Source organism: Lepidochelys kempii, chromosome 7, assembly GCF_965140265.1.
Source record: "Lepidochelys kempii isolate rLepKem1 chromosome 7, rLepKem1.hap2, whole genome shotgun sequence".
In the NCBI taxonomy this organism is placed as follows: Eukaryota; Metazoa; Chordata; order Testudines; family Cheloniidae; genus Lepidochelys; species Lepidochelys kempii.
In genome coordinates, this window is record NC_133262.1 from 43,067,093 (window position 1) to 43,087,168 (window position 20,076).

Here is a 20,076-nt window from a genome sequence, read left to right on the forward strand (position 1 = left end):
ATTTCATCCTATTTACTTCAGACCATTTCTCCAGTTTGTCCAGATCAGTTTGAATTTTAATCCTATCCTCCAAAGCCCTTGCAACCCCTCTCAGCTTGATATTGTCTGCAAACTTTATAAGTGTTCTCTCTATGCCATTATCTAAATCATTGATGAAGATATTGAACAGAACCAGACCTAGAACCGATCTCTGCCAGACCCCACTCGTTATGCCCTTTCAGCATGACTGTGAACCGCTGATGAGTATTCTCTGGGAACAATTTTCCAACCAGTTATGCACCCACCTTATAGTAGCTCCATCTAGGTTGTATTTCCCTATTTTGTTTATGAGAAGGTCACGCGAGACAGTATCAAAAGCCTTACTTAAGTCAAGATATACCACAACTACCACTTCTCTTCTCTTCTCTTCCCCCCTCCCTCCCCCATCTACAAGGCTTGTTGCCCTGTCAAAGTAAGGGTCATGAAGGGGCATACAAATGTTTAGCTTATCTGGCATGTAAATACCTTGCAATGCCGGTTACAAAAGTGCCATGCAAATGCATGTTCTCACTTTCAGGTGACATTGTAAATAAGAAGCAGGCAGCGTTATGTCCCGTAAATGTAAACAAACGTGTTTCTCTTAGCAATTGACTGAATAAAAGGTAGAACTGAGTGGACTTGTAGGCTCTAAAGTTTTACATTGTTTTGTTTTTTGAGTGCAGTTATGTAACAAAAAAAATTGTAAGTTGCACTTTCATGATAAAGAGATTGCACTTCAGTTCATGTATGAGGTGAATTGAAAAATTCTATTTTTATAGTGCAAATATTTGTAATAAAAATAATAAGTGAGTATTGCAAACTTTGTCATCTGTGTAATAGAAATCAATATATTTGAAAATGTAGACGAACATCCAAAATATTAAAGTTACATTGGTATTCTATTGATTAACGGTGCGATTAAAAGTGCAATTAATCACAATTTTTTTGAGTTAAACATGTAAGTAAACTGCGATGATCGACAGTCCTATTTCTAATGTAATACGTCCGACAGGCAGTGACATGAAACCTAACAAATCCAAAATTCTCCTGTTTTAATAAAGCCTCTTTTCTTAAACATTGAATAATTGGGCATCTTACTAGAATAAATTATTTAAAATAGATTCAAAGGAGAAAAATAGAGATTGAATCTTATTTGAAACATGCTATTTATATTTCTGTTTTTAGATCCTTATTTCAGCAGATGATGAAATGGAGGAGTCAGAAGTTGAAGAGGACCTACGGAGACTGACTAACTTAAAGCCTATTAAGAAAAAGCATCGCTTTGGGCTGCCTGTATGATGCATTCCTGACCTGTGTATTTGCAGGTTTCGTGACATAAGCTTCCTGATCAGTGGATTTTCACTTTGCAACAGCATCCCTTTTTTCCTACTAACAGTTACTCAACAACAGGTCTGTGATTAGGATGCAGGTAGCTTGAAGCATTCCAGTTCAGTTGCACTACAGAAACACTGACCAAATATGCAAGAGCGTCTTTTCATCATTTGTGGAAACACCACATTGTTAGGGACCAGACACTAAAATGGTTTGTATCTGACACTTCAGAGAAGACGACAGAAAAACAATTACTCAGTGTCAACTCACTTATGGTTCCTGAGTGATTCAGTGCAAGACATTCTGGAAAAAGGCATCGGGGTTGACTAAGTGGAACTAGTGTGTTTTATTACTAAAACTGGCATTTGCAGCATATTAATTCCTAGAGCAGAATAGTTTTATGGTTACAAGCTGTAACTTAATGTTATTTTTTTAAGTACATGTTTACTTCCTACAAGGTACCTATGGAACTAATAGGCAGAACAAAGATTTTTTTCAAGTCTCCTCTAACCTATTTGACTATTTTATATTTAAGTTATATTTTCATACTGTTATATTTAAGGATTCTCTTTGTCAGAGAAAAGGATACTGTTCCCTTTTTTTGTGTGGAAAAAGATCAAAAGATTTGCAGTGAAGTTCTCATTCGTCCTTGTCACTTGATTAAGATAAGGCAAATGATGTTTTCACAAAGGGAAAAGCTTTCTTTCACTGTTGAAACCACCAAATGTCAACTAGAAATGTAGCCCCAAGTGTGGTTTTGGCAACGTCATTTAAGAATAGTGTTTTGTAAAATGGAGATGTTCTCTGCATATTTGGCAATATGCACTTTAGCAGATAAAGAAAACACATTTTTCTGATAGTTTCCTCATCTGTGAAATGAACTTCTAAGGATGACTTCATCAATATTTGTCTCATAAGAACTTGAAAATCTCTGATTGTACCTCTCAACTATTCCAAAGGAGGCAGAACATTCCCTCTCTATATTTCTTACATGGGATCTAGCACACGAGATGCTGATCTGATTAGAGCTCTTAGCACTAACTTAATACATATAATTCTTTCTTTGGGTTGCATTTTTACTTAAGATTTTTTCCATTTAAATATAAATGTGTAGTGCTGATCTTTAGTAACAATACTTCATTTGAAGGCTTTAAAGCATACTTCCCCAGTGCACACATTCCTTAATTCCTCCAAAAAAGCCTACTTGTTTCTCCCTTTCTCTATCTGGAATAAAACTGAGAGGTACTATGCACCTGTTACTACATTTAAGATGTCTGTGGCTTTCAGTGTCGTCTTTCCGTGGTTAATGAAAACATATCTGCTGGTGTTGAACCCTTGTAGACCTGTTTTCAGTGACCTCCTGTTCCTTTGTGTATTTCCCAACTGTTCCAACAGCTTTCTTTGATTCAATTAAGCCTTGTGTAGGATGAGGTGATGCATCAAAAAGATGGCAAAGATCAGAAATAAGTTGCAAATCTGGACATCAGATGTGTTCCAAGCCTTAAAAAACCAAACAAGTTCACTGGAAGACAGCTCAGAACTTTTTAAAGATTTTTTTAAATTTTGTATATATTTAGTAGGTCTTAATGTAGTATGTTACCAATACTGCTGAAGTGGGGTCGGTAGGCCTTCGGAAATACTGTGTGCTCCCTTGCTTTCCTTCACTATTCAAATATTTGTTTACAGCTTAGCTATTGAGGTAAACAAAATGTCCTGTGACTTCTTCTGTATATCTCAATCTGTCCAGCTGACTAAAAGGGACATTTTACCAAACCTGACATTTGAGCTAGCTGGAGCCCCCCCCAATCACTGGTACTGTGTGTTAAAACATAATATTTGCAATAAGTTAAATGCTAATGTTTTTCTTACACTAAATCTAGAAACTAAGGGAAACAGACACTTGCCTAATTTGAGTTTCTCTGAAGTGTGAAGTAGGGAAGTGTCACTAATCAATGTTGCCTCCCAATTTATTAGCTTACCTTTTTCAGTAAATGTTTCATCTTTTTTGATTTAAGCCTTGTCTGAGTATTGTACAATCAGGCAAGTTCAACCTCTCCAGTACAGTAGTTTAAGCAATTCACTTCAATGAACAGTATATCTACTACAGCTTTGCCACTCCCACGGGAATTAAGAACTAGTCTCCTCTGTTCACAAACTTCGGTATTTTTAGTCAGGAGCTTTAGAGGATTTGCCTAGGCCTTGTTCTATTTGAGGTAATGAAATAAAACAGATGATGCTTTCTCTATTCCACCATATTATACTTACCTGTCCTCTTTAGTCATTAGGGATCATTTGAACAGCACACAAATCATGAGCTTTATTTTTTTGCTTCCTCTGTTCAAATTATGCAGAATATCAAAATGAGCTTTGTTTCTAGTGTCAAGTTTAGTCTGTGAACCATCAAATGGCCTTAATCATGTAAAATAAGCTTCTTTTGTACAGACCTCATATTTACTGTCCAAGTAAAGATAGTATAAAGCACCATATAGCTGTTTTCTTCAGATTGTTTTCAGGGTAAAAATGCTTTTTTTCCCTTTTTTTTTCTTAAGTGCTTCAGTACCTCTGAGTTGAGATTTATATTGTATTGTTTTGTAACAGGACTTGTGACATAGTGAAGTTCTATTAGCCAAAGACTCTTGAGCATTTCACATTCCCACAGTCATAACATGGAAAATGAATACCTTTTATTAGAAAGGTTGTTTGAGCATTAATTTTGATATAGTCCCTCTCTTTAATACTACACTCTTAAAGTTCCCCCAGGTGACAGCAAGATGTTACATTTTTGCTCATTAGTTTTCATTACCCTTTCAAAAAAGAAAAGGAAAATGTTAAATTATTTCCCTGTTTGCAAAAGTCTTAACTGAAAAAATGAATTCATGCAGTAGTTAAAGTTTATACATTTTTCTTTGAAGCTCAGACATATAACATCTAGTGCTTCACTGTTGGAGTATTTTGGCAGTACAGTTTAAGAGAAACTATTCTATAATGAGTTGATATGATGATGATTTGAAGTCCTGGAAGCACATATGTGATTCTCCTCCAAATGTTAGTCTGCTGTGGCAAATCCATCCTTTAAACAACTCACAATAGGTTTAATTCAGACTGTACTTCTAAAAGGTAGTCATTATGCCATTATTTGTTTGTTTAAAATAAGCTTGTGTATAAATAAATAAAAGGGATTCTAACTTTAAATGTATACTTGAGCAGAAATTAGAAATATTGGAGGTCAAGATTCATCACAACTTGTCAACCTTACAACACATGAACTGGTTATATCTGCGCTGTGATATGTTGTCATCTAATATGTGGTCTTAAAGTTCTGGCTTTAATGCATTCAGTTCCCCTTGTCCTACTTTATGTGGTAAAATGCTATATATTAATGTTGCTGACTAAAATGTGCTATAGCTTTTCTTCAGGGAAAACTCATACTTGTTGAGTTGTGAACTTAACTAAAACAATGCAAAGCGTTCCAGAGGTTTCTAACAACTGTATGCACAGTTTCCAGCTGTGCCTGTTGGGGGAAAGAATGTTCAGCATTAGCAGTGAAGGGTTGAGTATCTTAAGGAATTTCTGCTATTGCCCCCAAGTCTGCAACGTGCTGTGCTTTTTGCAGCACCAAAAGTAGTGAAAGTGAACAAATCCAGCCACATCAGGTCAAAGTAGATCTAAAGCACAGCTGTGCAACTTTTTTTTAGACAATATGTAGTCTCCATTTCAATGACTGAAAATGACTACTATGGTTTTACAAAGTAAAACTACACTATCTTTAAAAAAGGGACTCTTTTTTGTAATTGGGTTTTTGTCTTGCCTGGGTATGTCTCAAATTGAACTTTGGGTTTATTTGTTTACAAGTAAATTGGGAGTAGAGCCTATGTCAGCAAACAATGACTGAAATCTGCTGCCCTCTGTTTGAACCATATTGTTTAATCAGTGGTGTTACATTAAAGTTTAAGGGTATATGATGTAAGGGTACTTACATTGTATAATGGTTTACAATAAAGTTTGACTTATTACAGATTTTTACATGTGTTCTGTGCTCCCTTATTATGTTAAAAATGAATGTACTTATTAGCTGTATTCAGTGTGCCTTTATGTTGATTACCTTCTGTTCTGGCACACATTTTGTTGTTTAGAGTTTAAGCACTGAACTTCAGATCTGCTGGTATTAGTTTTTGCTTCTGCATTGGGATTAGTTTCAGGATGTTGACACATCTCAATATCCATTTTCCAAGGAGAGACAAGACATGTTAGATTACAAATTTTGTTTTATGTGCAAATGTCATACATATTTAAAATTTCTCTCAACGAGTTGCACTTACAAGGTGCAAAGGTAGTTGTGTTCCCTGTGGTGTTCTACACAGATTTTGCCTTGAGTGCACACCCATAGATATGTTATATGTCATGAAATAATCAAAATGAATTTTTAGGTATACTCCCTGTGAAGACATACGGCTGGTTCTGCCCCCCAGCTGCCAGCCACTAAAGTATGTATTGTAACAGAGCTGTGGACTTCAGACAGAAATGTCAGTTACTGGAATCAGGGGAATGCCCCGCCTCCTGAACTTCAGTCATGTTTTATTTGCCTCCACAGTGACCAGTGGTTCAGCCAGAGCTTTTTGGAGGCAAATTTCAATCTCTTATTGAAAATTTCTGACTAATTTGGCTGAATTTGTCCATCTGTCCCCTTGGCTCCACCTTGGAGGTGTTTGCAGTGGCTGATGCGCCTGCAGGCTTCAGGAAGCAAACTCAGCAGAGAATGCCAAAAGATAAAAAGGAAAGAGCTGTCTCTTGCTTCACGCCTTTGTGTGTCCTGTGGAGCTTGTCAGGCTGAGTGCAGTTCCCCCTCAAAGCATGCTGTGGGCAGGGTCACCTTGGCCCTCCTCCAATAACCAACAAAGAGCCAAGCAGGAATCGAGTAGCCAGAGGCAAGCAGATCCCCTGCCTCGTTTCCATGAAGGGAGCGAAGCCACAAGGTCAGCCACCAGATGAAAGATCATACCTAAGTCCCGAGAACTGTACCAGCAATCATGCTTCTGATCGCTGCTGCCACCTCTGTAACATCCTCCTAGGGATTGCCTACTGATAACTCAGGCTGTAGCCTACAGGGAAAATGCTGGTCCATGTGGGACCCCTGCCAGTGGTAGAGGCTCCTGGGGATTCCATTCTTGAACCCCAGTACTTTCTTTGAGAGATCCAGAAGGAACCTCTGTTGGAAAGACAAGACGACAACCCCAGCCTCTTTCAGAGCAAGATCACTAGCCCCTTGGAAATATTTTTGGAGTGATCCCAATTTCACTCCCCCCATATGAAGCAGGATTATGGGAACAAACACTCAAAGGGGAAATAAATAAAATTAGTTTGGTTCCCTGCTTAACTTCATGGAGGGCCTCAGGGCATATCAGTGCAGCAGAAACTAAGCCCTAGATCTGTGCTGATTCCTCAGAACATGCACAAACACAAACATGGGAGCCGGGGGGAGAAATCCTCCCTCCATAGAGAGGGAAGGCCAGCAGTCTGAATCAGTGTTAGAGATTCAGGTAACAAATAGTTTAAAAAAAAAAAAATCTAACCCGACTATAGACGTTTTCAGGCAAAGTACTTGGAGTATTGTTGAACTGTGCTTCAGAGGGCTGCAGCTGCCCTACACAAGTTATAGCTGAGATGTTGCACTGGAGCAGGGGTTCTGAGCCCCTCCCCCCCAGCATGCTATAAAACCTCCACCGCCCACCTGTACCACAACAACTGATTTCCTGCAAATAAAAGCCAGGGTCAGCATTAGGGAGTAGCAAATGGCAATTGCTTGGGGTCCCATGCCACAGGGAGCCCCCCATGAAGCTAAGCAGCTCAGGCTTCGGCTTCAGCCCCATACAGTGGGCTTCAGTTTTCTGCCCTGGGCCCCAGTGAGTCTGATGCTGGCCCTGCTTCACAGACCCCCTGAAACCTGCTTGCAGCCCTCCAGGGGGCCCCGAACCCCTGGTTGAGAACCACTGCATTAGAGGAATGGGGGATTTCCTGTCATACAGAAGACTAGGAAAGCACCAGACTTTGTTGCCACCTGCCATTCTGAGGTACCAAACTCTCACCTCCAGGTTGTTTTTCCCAGCTGGTGCTGCAGGTTGGCATGCATTGCCATGACCTCCACTTCCTCTCAGCCCAAGGATCCATGACAAGAGGGACAGCAGCCCAGGTTTGGAAGAACAAGTAGGCAGTAAGAGATCTCTTAGTCTACTATTTACTAATATCTACCTCGTCAACATCGATTTTATAAGGCTAAAAGCATTCGAGATGTGCACCAGTCAAAATTCAACCTTGTGTCACTACTGAATATGAACATGGCTCTTTCCTGGTGGTCAGGCATTCAGCATTTCTAAGGAGGAAATGTTTACCTGAAACTGTGGCCACTTTGCTATAAAGTCCTTGGCATACAGCCATGTCTGGGCAGGTGTCACCTCTACCCTTCCTTTGGGAATGAGAACTCTCTGACAGCATCAGCCCAGCAACAACAACCAAATAAGTTATGAAGTGCATTTGGCACGCTCTATTAGCTTTCACAAGCAGTGGTGACATGGGTGGGTAGTATTGGAAGTATGGGCCCTCTCACTGCCTAAGGGCTTCTTCCTGAAAAAGAGAGTGGGGATACATCTTTCATGCAGATAATATGGGGCTTTTTATCACTGAGATTTGCTCAGGCAAATCCGTTACCAGCTTGTGGGAAATTTTATAGGAAGCTAAGGCTCAGAGCTGCTGGGGAAGTAGATTGATAATCCTGACTCTTGCCAGATTCTGTAGCAAAGAATTATAGGTCAGATGGAAATATGAAACGGTCCACAAAGTACGAGAGGGAATACCATTTTACAAGTGGTAGCTGGACCACATCCAGGGTGTTGGCACTAAGCCAACTGAGGGCAACTACTGACTTCACCTATCTGGAGTTAGCCTAGCACTAATTGGAGCGGCAGAGGGAGGGGCAGGTCTTTTTCAATTTTGGTCACAAATGATGTCATTGGGCATTGCCCAGAGGGGGTGCTATGTGGAGCTCCGGATGAATCACAGCTAGTTTTGTCCCATTCCCAATATTGAGCAACCCATGGTAATGTCAGGCCATGAATGAAACCACCTGTCCGCTTTATCAGAATAATACTTCCCATTCCCCATCCTCTTTCTAACTTGAGAACTGGTAACAGAGCAGGGTGCGGTGTGAAACATCTGAACAAGTTCCTAAAGAAGGCTTATCTTCACTTTCCCATTTTTACCATTCCACAGGCATATTGCGCACTTACATATGGATGGTAGGGGTTTTTTTTCAACTCCAACACTATTATTTGATCTGACAAGTGCTCACAGGGCCTTTTCCAGGATAATGCTGATATTAATACTAGCTTGAAGGAAGAGGGATACTCATTTGCATCCCTCCTCCTGGAAAATTCCCCTGGTCAAACAAAGAATGACATGATTGGAGTATCTTGGGTTCATGACAAACACAGATATATGGTGCCAGGCACCTCAATCATAGGCCAGGCTAAGGATGAAGCCTATTAGGTACAAGCTGTCATCTCAGAAGAATAACAGAAGATGAAGATGGCCATAAAGGAAAACGAGGGGGTGGCTCAGACACAAACTGACTACTTAGTGCAGCCTGTTGGGAATACTGAACTCCAGTGCAGGCCTGCATCAGTGAACCAGAGTTCACATGAGACATGTTGGTCATCCAATGCTTAGCCAACGCCATTTTTCAGCAGAAGTGTTCCGAATACCTCACTGACCACCAGAAAATGGATATATATAAATAACATTCATCTTATTTAGAATGTCCATATTTAAAGGATGATCCTGCTTCCTACTCTGGACCTTAGCATGATGAACATGATGTTGTTTATCTGAACATTTTCTTTCTTCCAGTAAGAAGGTTCACAGATCTGGGCCATCCTACACATAAACAGATCATTGGGAATAGAGACGGAAACTGACATCCAAAGATTCAGGTTTATTTTGTTAAGGAAAATTATCTCAATGCTTGGGAGTAAGAGAAATTGTTGTGCTGCTTTTTCTTAACACAACCTGTAATTTAGGAAGTAGAATTGAATTATCCTGGCTGTGGAAGCCATCTCATCTGAAGGGACTCTCTTGAGAGGGACTGGCAGAACTGGTTCTTCCCTCAAGCTAGAAGCAGCCTGAAGTACCCATTGTAACTGGTCTGTGGATTTTAATAGTTGAAAAAAGGAAACTGGCAGATAAACACAGATTTTCCTGTTTGGGGCTGAGTAGTGTAATTCCTAATGAGATTAAATAAGGTGTTTGTCAAATTCAGAAACAAAACAATTTCTTTCATAGTGTAGGTTTCAGAGTAACAGCCGTGTTAGTCTGTATTCGCAAAAAGAAAAGGAGTACTTGTGGCACCTTAGAGACTAACCAATTTATAAGATGGACATCGTACCAAATCAACTGTATGAAAAAACTTGTACAGATACAGACAGACATCATCTTCCTTTCCAAATGCAAACAGATGGACATCGTACCAATAACTTGAAGAGTGGTCAGTTTGGATGAGCTATTACCAGCAGGAGAGTGAGTTTGTGTGTGTATGGGGGTGGGGGGGATGTGAGAAAACCTGGATTTGTGCAGGAAATAGCCCAACTTGATTGTCATGCACATTGTGTAAAGAGTTGTCACTTTGGATGGGCTATCACCAGCAGGAGAGTGAATTTGTGTGGGGGGGTGGAGGGTGAGAGAACCTGGATTTGTGCTGGAAATGGCCCACCTGATGATCACTTTAGATAAGCTATTACCAGCAGGACAGTGGGGTGGGAGTAGGTATTGTTTCATATTCTCTGTGTATATATAAAGCCTGCTGCAGTTTCCACGATATGCATCTGAGGAAGTGAGCTGTAGCTCACGAAAGCTTATGCTCTAATAAATTGGTTAGTCTCTAAGGTGCCACAAGTACTCCTTTTCTTTTTTCATAGTGCAGGTTTTGAATTCTTAACTAGATCAGTTACTGCTTTCAATTATTAAAATATCACCATTTTTAATGTGATCTCAAACTCTGCTTTGGATAAATTGCATCAGTAAGGTCATGCACTCAGTTGGTTTAAAAAAAAAATCCTGATTTTGTTTTCAGATTTCTTAATACGGTAAAATTTGATTGGATTGAGACTAGTTTTATTTTCCAATGTGGAATTACTTGACTCTAATAATGATGCAAAAGCTTGGGATTTGGAAGAATGGGAAGTTTTTATTATACTAAGCCACTGATTTTTTAAAAAATATATATAAAAGGAAATAATATCATAAACACTCATTTATCTATCAGTAATTCATTATTTCCGGGCAGAAAATTAACATAAATCATATTCTCTGACATGAAGAGTTTTAAGTCTAAAAGCCAGCCAAAGGATATGAGCGAGGACTACAAATGGCAGGGAAAGTGGTGATTGGCCACATCTTGATGATTATAGTAGATTGGGATAATGTTTTTATCATTAGTTCTACTGCCTATGCTTGTCGTTCACTAAACAATATATGAACAAAGCTTGAGAAAAGACACACAATGAAGTTGTCCTCAACTAAAGCTATTAGTATTCCAGTAAATATCTATTTTAAAATTGCCGGTTGGAGGTTTTGGGTGTTTCTTGCCTGCAGCTGATCCAAACACAGAGGTTAAATAAATTATCTTCAGGATGAAAAAAGTAACTTTAGTATAAATATAATACAATACAATTCTAACCAGAATTAGAACCCAATTTGAAATTATTTTTGCTATAACCTATAAATAAAAATTCTTCACTGAAAAATTAGGGGCATCTTTTTAAAAGAAAGAGTTTGTGATTGCTGACTAAGTACAAAAATAGTTACCTAGCCTTCTTTCTAATTTATCTTTCTTACTTAACACTTAACTTCCCATTCTCTTGACTTGTGAGGACTCTAATTTTTTTTAATTCCTTCTAAAGAGAAAACACTAGCAGTCTTAAGAGCAAAGGAACATCAAGGAAATCAAGTTTTGGCATTGGAAGAATTCTAATGATCAAATTATATCAAGTATTTTAAATGCAACAATAACAACGAGAAAATATATGGGCTGAGACCTATGCAGAAAAGTAAGGTTATTTGCCATTGGAGGTTGTCATACTCCTGATTCGTAAAAAGAAAAGGAGGACTTGTGGCACCTTAGAGACTAACAAATTTATTTGAGCATAAGCTTTCGTGAGCTACAGCTCACTTCATCGGATGCATTCATCGGATGAAGTGAAATGTAGCTCACGAAAGGTTATGCTCTCTAAGGTGCCACAAGTCCTCCTTTTCTTTTTGCAAATACAGACTTACACGGCTGCTACTCTGATACTCTTGACTGTAGGTTTTGTAGCACAATATGGTAACACTGGGAGAGTAAGAAACCAAATCCCCTCCACATTTTTGTCAGCCTTCCCATCAGAAGCATTCAGAGTCAGAAAAGAGTCTTTAACAAAGCATTGCCTTTTAAAGTTATAAATAGAGCCTCCGCAGGTTCCCCTGGAAGAACTATTTGTTATAGTAGAGTGGCCTGAACTTCCATCCGCTCAGTTTCACTACTGCAGCTGTCTCCTCTTGTCAGTTCTGAGCTTCATCCCAGCTCCAGCCAGGCAGGTCAGTAAATTCTACAAACCCCAGTCATCGCTAAGAATAAACCTTTCAAAACAGCAGCCTGTGTCAACCGGAATCATTCTGGGATCTGGTTTGGGAAAATGACCCAGCTAATGACTTCATGTTAATGGTCTATATAAGTCGAGGAAAAATCAGGCTGCTGCAGAGTGTACTAGGAGCTGATCCAAGGGAAAAACTGCCTCCGAGAGGACTAATATTGAGGGAGCACCCCAGCTATGTCCCAGGTATGGAATGATATTAAGTTAGCTGGTGTATTGCACCACATCTGAAAAATACTGCACTATTCAATGATTCTTCTGGTTAAGTAGTTTGACAGTTTATGCTTTGTTAATCCTTGTGTTAATGAAAATTTTCTCAAATCACTGACCTGTTTGCTATTCAATTAGTTATTTTGGAAGTTTTTTTCATGCCAAACTTTGTGAAAGAATTTAGCAATGAAACTATTTTTTGATTAATTATTTTGCGAGTGACCAAAAAGCAGCTTCTCCTCTACTGGCGCGATTGCAAATTAACACAACAACGTAAACTATCCTTTTTAGCTTTGATCACATTTGTTGAAAAGGAAAGATATGTTTGTCCTCTAGGTTGTGCAGATACGGTGATAGATTTAAAATGTGGAGGGGATTCCTGTTTTTGCTTTTAGGCTAATCCCAAAGGCTATAGAATGTGTAAATGTGGAATTTTAGTTTAACTTTTTGTTTCTTGCTCTATCTCCTTGAGGTGTACCATTCTCTATGTAAAATGAGGCTTCATTGTAACAAAATACAGAAAAGCAATGAGTATGAGGGACTGAAAATTCTAGACAAAAATATAAAATAGGTGTCAAGACCCAAAGTACTCATTTAACTTCAAATGTACCATGTAACCAATAGGTTAAAATCATTCTCAGACTCCCCACCCCTATGCATTTTAAAGTATGTCTAAGTGGCTCAATTTCAAGATTGCTATGAATGCATAAAAAACCCAAAGAATGTATATTTACATACTGTTTTCCTAATGGACAGTATTTTGTGACAGAGCTGAGATGGTAAGAAAGCTTTATAGGAGCAATACTGCAAGGCTAGAGAAAAGAACCCTATGAAGAATTTGGAAAGAATTCAGTTCTGCTTATTCTCTTTCTTCCAAGTGAAATAGACTTGAAAGCAATGTTGCAGATCTTGTAAACCAACACTTCGTGCTATTGACAATTGGAGATAAACCCAGGCTGGAATGTTGTGCCTACTAGGAATAGTTTCTGGCTAAGATCCTGTCATTTGTGACTGGCAAGCAATTGAAAACAGTTCTACTGTCTGCCAGTCACAATGATACCTGGAGTGCCAGCAGGACTGAAGCTTCTTTACTGAGGCTGTCTTCACTGCCAAAGAAAGTGTGTTTACTGCAAGATAACTAATGCTTTTTAGCTCTCCTGCTGTAAATTCCTATTGGAGGCAAGGCACTGTAGCTTTTACCATGAGGCCAACCACAGGCTGGGGGGGTAGAGTTGGCTTTACCAACCTACCACATGGTAAAAACTACAGGTTTCTTACTTCCACTAGGGTTTTACAGTGGGATAGCTAATGCACATTCATTACCATGCTGTCAACACACACCATTTTTGGCAGTAAAGACAAAGCCTTAGAATTAATGATTTCTGCCACGGTAAGTTAAGAAATCCTGATGCCTGGCATTTAAGATTTAAGAAGGGATTCCGCAGGTTTCATGCTCACCCTGTTCATGAAACCAGTTTCCCCCTATTCTGGTTTAGAACCTGCACCCACAATAAAAGGCCTGTGTATTACTCTCTTCATTGCCCAGTTGTGGGGCTGTGAGGTATATAAATAATTCACACTGCATGACAAATACCAATACAGACATATACATAAAACCTGTGCCATATAGTAGATACTTAGTCTATCTCTTGAATAATCAGTTAACGAATGGCACTAACCACTTACTGAGAAACTCTGTTAAAAGAATTTCTTTTTTTAGGTTTTATGCCTTTGCTTTCTTTGGCTGGCTATATAACACTTTCCCCAGAGGCCTCAAGGACATTTTGGTTCCCACAGTAAATTTCAGTGACATTGATCGCAAGCTATGCTGATTTCAGAGTAACAGCCGTGTTAGTCTGTATTCGCAAAAAGAAAAGGAGTACTTGTGGCACCTTAGAGACTAACCAATTTATTTGAGCATGAGCTTTTGTGAGCTACAGCTCACTTCATCGGATGCATGCCGTGGAAACTGCAGCAGGCTTTATTTATACACAGAGAATATGAAAAAATACCTCCTCCCACCCCACTGTCCTGCTGGTAATAGCTTATCTAAAGTGATCATCAGGTGGGCCATTTCCAGCACAAATCCAGGTTTTCTCACCCTCCACCCCCCCACACAAATGCACTCTCCTGCTGGTGATAGCCCAGGTGGTGGAGGGTGAGAAAACCTGGATTTGTGCTGGAAATGGCCCACCTGATGATCACTTTAGATAAGCTATTACCAGCAGGACAGTGGGGTGGGAGGAGGTATTTTTTCATATTCTCTGTGTATAAATAAAGCCTGCTGCAGTTTCCACGGCATGCATCCGATGAAGTGAGCTGTAGCTCACAAAAGCTCATGCTCAAATAAATTGGTTAGTCTCTAAGGTGCCACAAGCTATGCTGAGGCATTCTTCTGTGTTTGTAGCCAAGAGAAAACATGCAAGAGTCTCCAGTACAACCAACCTTCGCACTGCCTAAAGTCATGAGCACGGATGCTGCTTGGAACAAACTACTGAAAACATTCTCATGCCTGGGGTTGAGAGAATCTATTCCCCTGCATTTACATGGTCTCTTTGTTTGGTCTCCAATCTCTAGAAATTCATCTATTGTCCCCCTTCCACCAAGATAAGTTCTCTGCAATCAATCAGCAATAACTAACTGAAGTCAAAATAGGGAAAGAGGATCTAGCTACAGAATGCCAGGCTCTTGGTACTCAAATAATACACAACTACTCTTAAACACTTTGGCTATTGTTTTTAATTCTTCAGTTGCTTATCTTGTGAGGATGTGGTTGGACTAATCGAATTGCATGCCTGTATGTTAGTTACCACTGTGCACTCCATGCCAGCAGGGAGTGGTGTCATCATGTCTGTCATTCCTTGAAATAGCACCCTGAAGGCAAGACTTTCAAGAATTGTGTGTGTGACTGGCTAACACTGACCAATGTTGTCATTCCTACAACTTCCTCTTTTGACGGTGATGCATTCAGCTATTACCATTCTCACTGGCTGGAAGAAGTCTAGGTAGAAAAATCAGAGCTGTACAACATACAGTATTTGCAAAAATATGGTAAATGGCAACCCTCAGTTACACCTGTTTCTGCTGTAGAATTTGAGATTTTATTCATCACTTATTTATTCACTCCAGATTATGAATCAAGACACTTAAATGTGTTCAGAACCTGTAGCCAACACTACTGATTGCTTGGTTTGCACTACTAAATTATACAAACTCTCTGGTCAGACAAAAGAAGATTGGATGGGAAAGAGAGATCTTTTAGTTACCAAAAGACTAATAATTTTATGGACAAATATTTAATCTGGATCAATGAAGTCCAACCAGAAATTTTCTCCAACATATTAAATACAAGTGAGTATGTCTAGAGAAATAAATAATGAACACTTAACAAGTTTAGACTCAGGGTGTGTCTTCACTGCGGAGTTATCCCAAACTCTTACTCTGGTGCTGCCCCTAATCTCCACACACAGAAACCTCTGATCCATGATTTAGTGGTGCTTTCAACCCAGAGTAGGTGCCCCATCTTGGGCTGCAGGTCAAAGCCCCAATGAGGCTTTTTCTTGGGTTCATAAGATACCCACTTTGCAGTGAAGAGACAGACTAAATCACTGGAGTGCTTGGTCGTCTTCCAATGTCTTCCCACAATTCCCCCCATGTGCCTAGAAGGACAGAAAAGTTCTCCCAGAATTTACTGGGAAAGAATCATAGAGCATCTCAGTTTACTGCAGTGCTAAGAACCACGTGAGATTACCCTGGAAGTCCTAGCACCACACGTGGGTAAGTGCAGCATCAGTGTAAGGACACTAACTCAGTTTGCAGGATGGCTGCTCACACCTGCTCTAGACTAAATTGGGTGCTCAGACCCAGGTGCTGATCACCCGAGTTAACTCTGCAGTGAAAAGTCTGATGCCTACATCAGATTTTACCACAATGGTTTGAACCATTCCAACTTTGTCAGTTGGTATGTTGACACTCCTGGACATCTTTCCCTCAGCATAATAGATTAATGGATATGTCTTCATATTTGTAAGTCGAGATCTAAATTCTTCTATCTTTTTTCCTCTTTACTTTCCAAACCTAGGCTCAGGTTCCTTAACTACCTGTCCCTTTTGGTCTTTAGGCACAAGGCAAAATTTGGTATACATGATTATAAACCACTTCCACTCCATCTTCCAAAAGTTACGTCGTCTCAAGATAATTATAATGTAACAATGGTTCTCAGGTTACTAGGGCAAGTGTTTTCAACACCTAGTTCAGGAAGATGAATTTTTGGTAGCAAATTTTTTTCTTCTTTGCCATCTGTGTGCAATGTAGCTGCCTACTGTTACCTGTGTGTGCTGTACAAGGCCGCAGATCATTAGTGTGTACAATATAGTGTAGGTATAGATGGAATATAGAGTATGTGTTAGATAACAGTTCTATATGTTAAAACAATGAGGAATCCTTGTGGCACCTTAGAGACTAACAAATTTATTTGGGCATAAGTGTTCATGGGCTAAAACCCACTTCATCAGATGCATGGAGTGGAAAATACAGCACAGAGGTATAAATACACAGCATATTAAAAGATGGGAGTTGCCTTACCAAGTGGGGGGTCAGTACTAATGAGCCAATTCAAGTAAGGTGGAAGTGGGCTATTCTCAACAGTTGAGAAGAAGGGAAGAAAAATCACTTTTGTAGTGCTAATGAGTTCAATGTAGCCCATTTCAAACAGTTGTCGAGAAAGTGTGAGTATCAGCAGGGGGGAAATTAGTTTTTGTAGTGACCCATCCACCCCCAGTCTTTATTCAGGCCTAATTTGATGGTGTCCAGTTTGCAAATTGGTTTGCAAAATGGTGTCTAGTTCTGCGGTTTCTCGTTGGAGTCTGTTTTTGAAGTTTTTTTGTTGAGGAATTGCCACATTTAAGTCTATTATTGAGTGTCCAGGGAGATTGAAGTGTTCTCCTGCTGGTTTTTGAATGTTATAATTCTTGATGTCAGATTTGTGTCCATTTATTCTCTTGCGTAGAGACTGCCCAGTTTGGCCAAGACTGGGAGTGGATGGGTCACTACAAAAACTAATTTCCCCCCTGCTGATACTCACACCTTCTCGTCAACTGTTTAAAATGGGCCACCTTGATCACATTGAACTCATTAGCACTACAAAAGTGATTTTTCCTCCCTTCTCAACTATTGAAAATAGCCTACTTCCACCTTAATTGAATTGGCTCGTTAGCACTGACCCCCCACTTGGTAAGGCAACTCCCATCTTTTAATATGCTGTGTATTTATACCTCTGTGCTGTATTTTCCACTCCATGCATCTGATGAAGTGGGTTTTAGCCCATGAAAGCTTAAGGACTCCTCGTTGTTTTTGCTGATACAGATTAACACAGCTACCACTCTGAAACCTGTCAGTTCTATATGTTGCATCTTTGTCTCCTATATGTTCTGTAACTTGAAATACTGACATCTACTTATGTGTCAAAATTTGTAGGCAGCCCCCGTGAAAAAGAAGCGTCCTCCAGTGAAGGAGGAAGATCTCAAAGGGGCTAGAGGAAAGCTCTCCACCAACCAGCAAATTAAATCCAAAACCTACCAAGTCATGAAGCAATGTGGTAAATCTCTTGTCTGTTTACAGTACTACAAATGTTAAAGCAAATCTTCAAAGTAAAACTTGAATTTAATTGATAATCCCAGCTAAAGTGCAAGCTCTCTAAAGAACAGCCAAACTAGTTTCATTCAGGCAACCTACATTTGTGTAGAGCAAAAAGAAATTTTTCTAATAATAAAAGGAGCTGATTCATGTTTCCAAGGAGTACAGTATATGCAGTAAAGCACATAAATATAAAACTGGCAGAACCCTCTGCTGAAATGCAGGCACGATAATGCTCATGTATTTTGCCCTGGTTATGTGGATCAACTGAGAGGAAGGGCAGGAATTTGTCTGCTTCCTACACCTCTTCCACCTATTAGGTTTTCACTAGCTGGTGCTCATAAGGTGAAAGGCTCTGCACAAAGTGAGCCTCTGCCTCCAGACTATACTGACTGAGCATTACAGGGTGGGAAGTATTGCCATGGATTTGACTTCTGGAACATGGCTAAACCACTTTCTTACTCCCTAATTAATGTCAGTGGGTCTTCCTTGACTAAGCATTGAGTTTAAAAATGGGTCAGAACTCGAGCATTTGATCCTACATTGGGAGATGCCTGGGATGTCAGGGGAATATATTAGCTGTGCTTGGACTACAGGACATAAACGGGAAAAGAAGAAAAAATTCTTATTGATTGAAATCTCTCTCACCTGCTGCTCATGGTTTGTCACTCTTTTAGGATTGGGATGGGGGATCATGAGGAAAGATGGGCTTTAAATTTGAAATCCCGTATTCCAAATTTAAAACTGTTTTGAAAGCTTCAAATGTAGCTGCAGGGATTCTCTCCTCAGAGGGATAAATTAAAGATACTGGTCAAGATGTTTGGCAATTGGCCTACACTGCCCTTGAGAATCTGCAACATTATTCAGAACAGTAGCGCTATTCTACAGTATTGAGTAATGCAACTGTGTGTGCTGCAAACCCACACGTTTTGTACCACTGAGTACACTCGACGGGTCCTGAATTTCCATGCATTTGAATGGGGTGATGTATTTCATTACAGAAGAAGTATGTGTTCCAGCAGCACAACTGTTGTTGGCATAAATCTTTTTAACTGATTGACTCCTTTTGTTCTTCTTTTTCAAGAACAAGAGGGCTCTGTGGCTCCTTCCGTATTCAGTCAAGATCGGACAGGAGGTGAAACAGCCTTTGAGAAGCGTAAAGAAGAGCCATCAAAGAGTGTCTTTGGCTGATAACCAAGTTTAACCTCTGTGACACAGATTCCTAATGCAACATTTAATCTCAAATTGCTGTTGCTCATACTAAACTTATTGCTGCACTCGTAAGTCAACTTAATTCTTTCAAATTAGTCATTAATTAGGAGGACTCATTTTATAGGCTACAACTTCCTTTTATAAATTTAAATATTTTCTTTCTATATTGTACATGCTGTAATGGTTTCAGTAAGAACCTGGTCACTGGACACAGGCTGGCATAGTAATGACCAATTTCTGCTTAAATGACATATGTGTTTTTCTAAGACTTATGTTCCAGAGCTGTGATCTAGTTCAATTTTCAATATAATCTTAAGTGCAAAAAAAGTAAAATAAATGAGTGATATGGATTTGATTTCAGTACAATTCCTTCTAACTGTAAATGTTTTTATACTATTGCTATTTTCACAGTTGGACACGTAATTTTGCAAAAACATGATAAAGGACTTCACTTTTATCTGTAGCTTTTTCCTGATATTTTCCTGTACTTCTGCTTTCCACCCTTTACTTAAGGATTATGGTGAGTAGGATGGGTTATTTACTGCTAACGAGTGAGATGAAACCATGTTGAATTGAATACCACACATCCACAACTCTAGACAGCTTTGTGCAGAGCATCAGGGTCAGTCTGTCCAGAGCTGAATCAAATGCAAAGGATTGGATGCCCCAGTCATGTACAGAACGCTGAATATGGGGATGCAAGAGAGGGAAGGATGATTCAGTGGTTGGAGTGCTAGCATAGAACCCTGGACATCCAGGTTAAATTCTTTGCTCTGCCACCAACTTCCTGTGTGATCTTGGGAAAGTCTCGTATTCTACCTGTGGTTCCATTCCCTCCCATTTGTAAAATGGGCATAATAGCACTGCCCTACTTCACTGGGTGGGGTGAGGATAAATACATTAAAAATTAGGAGGTGCTCATACACTCCAGTGATGAGGGCTAGACAGTAGCTAAGCTAGAGGCTTTATGGATTTTAGAACTATTTAAAAACTG

General features: G+C 39.6%; 1 protein-coding gene across 2 annotated transcripts in view; it reads left to right on the forward strand.

Moving 5' to 3' along the window:
• Positions 1–19,432, forward strand: part of LOC140914485 (musculoskeletal embryonic nuclear protein 1-like) — a 124,591-nt gene extending 105,159 nt beyond the window's left edge. The window contains exons 8-10 of one of the 2 annotated variants that reach the window (XM_073352404.1): positions 1,204–1,311; positions 17,712–17,832; positions 18,955–19,432. In XM_073352404.1, the coding sequence (XP_073208505.1) occupies positions 1,204–1,311; positions 17,712–17,832; positions 18,955–19,061 (336 nt within the window). In that variant the 3' untranslated portion in view covers positions 19,062–19,432. Of the gene's footprint in view, positions 1–1,203; positions 1,312–11,951; positions 12,213–17,711; positions 17,833–18,954 lie in introns of those variants that run through there. The other variant, XM_073352403.1, reaches the window with a different exon arrangement.
• The last annotated feature ends 644 nt before the right edge of the window (positions 19,433–20,076 follow it).